General features: G+C 40.5%; 1 protein-coding gene across 1 annotated transcript in view; it reads left to right on the forward strand.

Moving 5' to 3' along the window:
• The window catches only part of acads (acyl-CoA dehydrogenase short chain), a 12,513-nt gene that overhangs the window by 3,997 nt on the left and 4,632 nt on the right, over window positions 1-3,884 (forward strand). Inside the window, exons 4-6 of the mRNA XM_034895800.1 lie at window positions 1,213-1,324; window positions 2,248-2,399; window positions 3,551-3,721. Coding sequence (XP_034751691.1) covers window positions 1,213-1,324; window positions 2,248-2,399; window positions 3,551-3,721 — 435 coding nt within the window. The remainder of the gene's footprint in view (window positions 1-1,212; window positions 1,325-2,247; window positions 2,400-3,550; window positions 3,722-3,884) is intronic.

Consider the following 3,884-nt stretch of genomic DNA (forward strand, 5'->3'; position numbering starts at 1 on the left):
GGGGGGGGTCGTAATTACGATTTTTATTTTTGTCTGTCTGAAATTACATTTTAAAATAAAAGTTTATCTAATGTATTACACAATACTCCCTGTGGAGCAGATGAAACCTGTCATGGAGCGTTATAACGTGAGACCCCATTAAACCACGTCTCTTTGTTCTTATGCAGGGATGATTTCTGTTAATAAGTGTGGAACGTTTAAAGAGTCAAACGCAGAACATTTTATCACGAAAGCTAAAGTTATAACAATTTAAAAAATTTCGGTACTTTCCTGTAGCCGGAAATGTTTCATACGCCTCGATTAAACACCAGCATCTACGTATTACACCTTCTACAATCATGTTAAAGTAATAACAATTTCACATTTAAGGTCTATTTTCAGACTATTAAATCTAAATTTTGATTTGGAAACGATTCATTCTTCAGCCCTAGTGCTGCCTTTTTACATTCAATGTTCAATTTGTTCCTTTTTAGAGAAAGTTGGAAATCATTTCCTCTTTTTTTCATTTGTTTTAAATTCAACAAGCAACAAGTTTTTATTTTATTTTAGCAGAACACTGACAGCAGCAGACCTGAGGCCACTTTAATTTCTGTTTTATTTATCCCAGGTAATATTGTTATTGACGAAGGGTTGAGATCAGGAGACGATGATGATGATGATGACTTTAAAGATGACGAGTCCAAGGATTTCACATCATGTGCAGCTTTATTCAAACAGAGAACAATGGAAATGTCAATACAAGAGTGACCAAAGAGCATCAGAATAACTTAATTTCTTATAGTTTTCTTATTCTGCGGCTGTCAGTCGATCTATTTCTGTGAAACAGACGCGACTTGTTATTTGTGAGACACTACTAGCTTACACGTTGCGATCTATTCCTGCACCCTCGGGTCCACGTCGCACTGACTCTGCCCTAAAAGCTCCCTCTGAATGGCTGACTGCATTTTAACCTTTACATGCATAAATAATCTATCCGTTATTGTGATATTCAACCCAGTTATTGCATATTTCCCTCATGTCCTGCAGCCTTAATGTTCTTAGTTTTGTAATATTTTCAGATTTTACTGTTTTCTATGTTTATTCTTTCTATTGTATGTTGTGATTTTACTCATTTTGTTAAGCACTTTTTATACCTGCTGGTAGTTGTAAAGTGCTATATAAATACATTTTGATTGATTAGTGGAGGTGTTCATTGTGCTGTTCTGCTCTCAGTCTCTCTACATCGGGCCGATACTGAAGAACGGGTCAGAAGAACAGAAACAGCAGTGGATCACGCCGTTCACCACCGGAGAGAAGGTGGGCTGCTTCGCCCTCAGTGAGCCAGGTAAAACACCTCGAGCACACACGCATCCACGCCACCGACTAATACGATGTAAGAGACATAATCATGGTGCGTGTCCACCGGCGGCGTCGCGTCCACGTTCCCATTTACAGTGTTTTCTCCAAGCTTTGTAGATGAATTAAGTGCACGTGTTTTGGTGGAGGGTTTAAGTGTCCTCCCTTAAGAAAATGTCACGTTTTTCAATTAAAAAAAATTCAATTAGCACATTCATTTAGCCCTGAAGTTTTCTGTGGGGTTCTTTTGGGTCTCTGTCTTTTGTGGTTGTTTTTATTTCTTCATCATTTTGGACCGTTGTCACTAGAGCCCGACCGGTAAAGGACTTTTAAGTCTGATACCGATACAAAAATCTATATATATATCGGCCAATGTTATTAATTGGTTCGAGTGGTGTCTTTTGGCAATTAGCTTGCTCGTTAGCCGCTGAGCCGTAGCGGCGTGCTGGACTGACCTAGTAACCCGTGCAGGAGTTCACTGTGAGCTAACGCTAACTAGAGACCATGTGACCCGCAGCAAACGCTAACTAGAGACCATGTGACCAATGCTTATACTTCAGTTGGTGACTGATAAATTAAATCCTAAAGGCTTTTTTACAACGCGTGTTTTCCAAATCCATCAAACTGAAACTAGTTTAAATCCTCAACCTGTGACTTAAATAAATGTCTTTTGAAGAAGGCTGTGTGTGCCGCTACGCGTGGGTTGCTTCTCCCTTTTGGTCTTTTAAATTTTCTATTATGATATAGCCTGTTAAATAAAGTCTTTTTAAACAATTTTTGAAGAAGAGTGCCTTGGATTTACCTTTTTTTTTTTCCACTATACTTAATTGAGTTTCCCATCCCAAAGAACTTCCGGAGAACCCTGGACTTTTTTTGTCTCTCCAAAATGTGTCTTTTTAATGTTACCTCCAGGTAACGGCAGCGACGCGGGCGCGGCCTCCACGGTCGCCCGTCAGGACGGAGACGAGTGGGTGCTGAACGGAACCAAAGCCTGGATCACCAACAGCTGGGACGCCTCCGCCACCGTCGTGTTCGCCACAACGGACAAGAAACTCAAACACAAGGTGTGACGCATAGGCGTAGATCTCTCTCTCTCTCTCTCTCTCTCTCTCTCCCTCCCTCCATTTCCGGTTTTATTAGTTTCATTCTAAGGTTTTTGACGTACTGTATTTTCCGGACTATAAGTCACACCTTTTTTTTTTTTTAACAGTTTGGCTGGTTCTGCGATTTTAAGTCAGGTGCGACTTATATATCAAAATGTACTGTATATAATTTAACATGTTTTTAAATGTTACTTTATACTGAAAACATTACCGTCTACAGCCTTGAGAGGGCGCTCTAGGCTTGTGGCTGCTCCGGTACCCTTAAAAATGATTTGCTTACCGGTAACTTGCTTGTTGGACTCGCTGGCTCGTTATGCTAATTTGGCCTAGTCAGCCTCCCAGGTATGATCTTTATGCTATTGTGCAGCTGAATAATATAACATAATATAATAGAAAGCCTTTGTTGTCATTATACTTAAGTGCAGTACCTGTGCAACAAGATTGAAGCAACCCCTTTTACAGTGTCAACACAAAATATAAAAATCTAAAATGAAAGTAGTGCAGAGGAAGAAAAAAAAGAGAGGGGGGGACATGGTGCAGTCCTGAGAGCATCTACACAAATATATTAAATAGTAAGAAAGATAAAGGGTGTGTACACACATTATGCAAATAATGTATAACTAAATAACTGCCGATGTGTTACGTTAACATACCGGACACCGAAATATTCAGCCTGTTGTTCTGTGTGCTGTCGTGAAATTGAATAACTTGACTTTCCAGTTAAAATGTCTGTTCTTGGTCTTGGATTTTGAGGAAATTTCTAAATAAATACGAATTATAGTCCAGTGCGACTTATGTTTTTTGTTGTTTGTTTTTTTTCCTCTCCACGACGCATTTTTTGACTGATGCGACTTATACTCTGGAGCGACTTATAGTCCGGAAAATACGGTACTTAAAATCTCACATACTGTTTTAGCTACCACCTAGCGTGTTAAGACGGAGCCTAGCAAACGGTGCCAAACCCTAATGACTCGGCACATTTTACTGACTCAAAACAAAGAGCTGTTTGTCCTGTTGACCAACGTCACTGTAACCATGGGGATCCTCTCACACCCTTTGTGTTTTTTATTTCCTCAACGTTTTTTTTGTATGCGTGTGTTGTGTGTCTGCAGGGCATCAGCGCCTTCCTGATCCCCATGCCCCACCCGGGGCTTTCTCTGGGGAAGAAGGAAGACAAGCTGGGCATCCGAGCCTCGTCCACCGCTAACATCATCCTGGAGGACTGCCGGGTACCGCTGGGCAACATGCTCGGGCCGCGTGGCGCCGGATTCAAGATCGCCATGGTACTATTTAAAGCCGTTCATCCTAAAACTGCAATTAATCGTTAAATCATCTATGGGTTATATTCTGGATGAACAAGAAAACATAGTTTTTTTAGCTCCATGCAGTAAAAGGAAGATTTTGTCCTTTAGACATTGTTGTTTTCTGCCGTTTTGAGCTTTCTTT

This window comes from Etheostoma cragini, chromosome 16 (assembly GCF_013103735.1).
Source record: "Etheostoma cragini isolate CJK2018 chromosome 16, CSU_Ecrag_1.0, whole genome shotgun sequence".
Classification (NCBI taxonomy): domain Eukaryota; kingdom Metazoa; phylum Chordata; class Actinopteri; order Perciformes; family Percidae; genus Etheostoma; species Etheostoma cragini.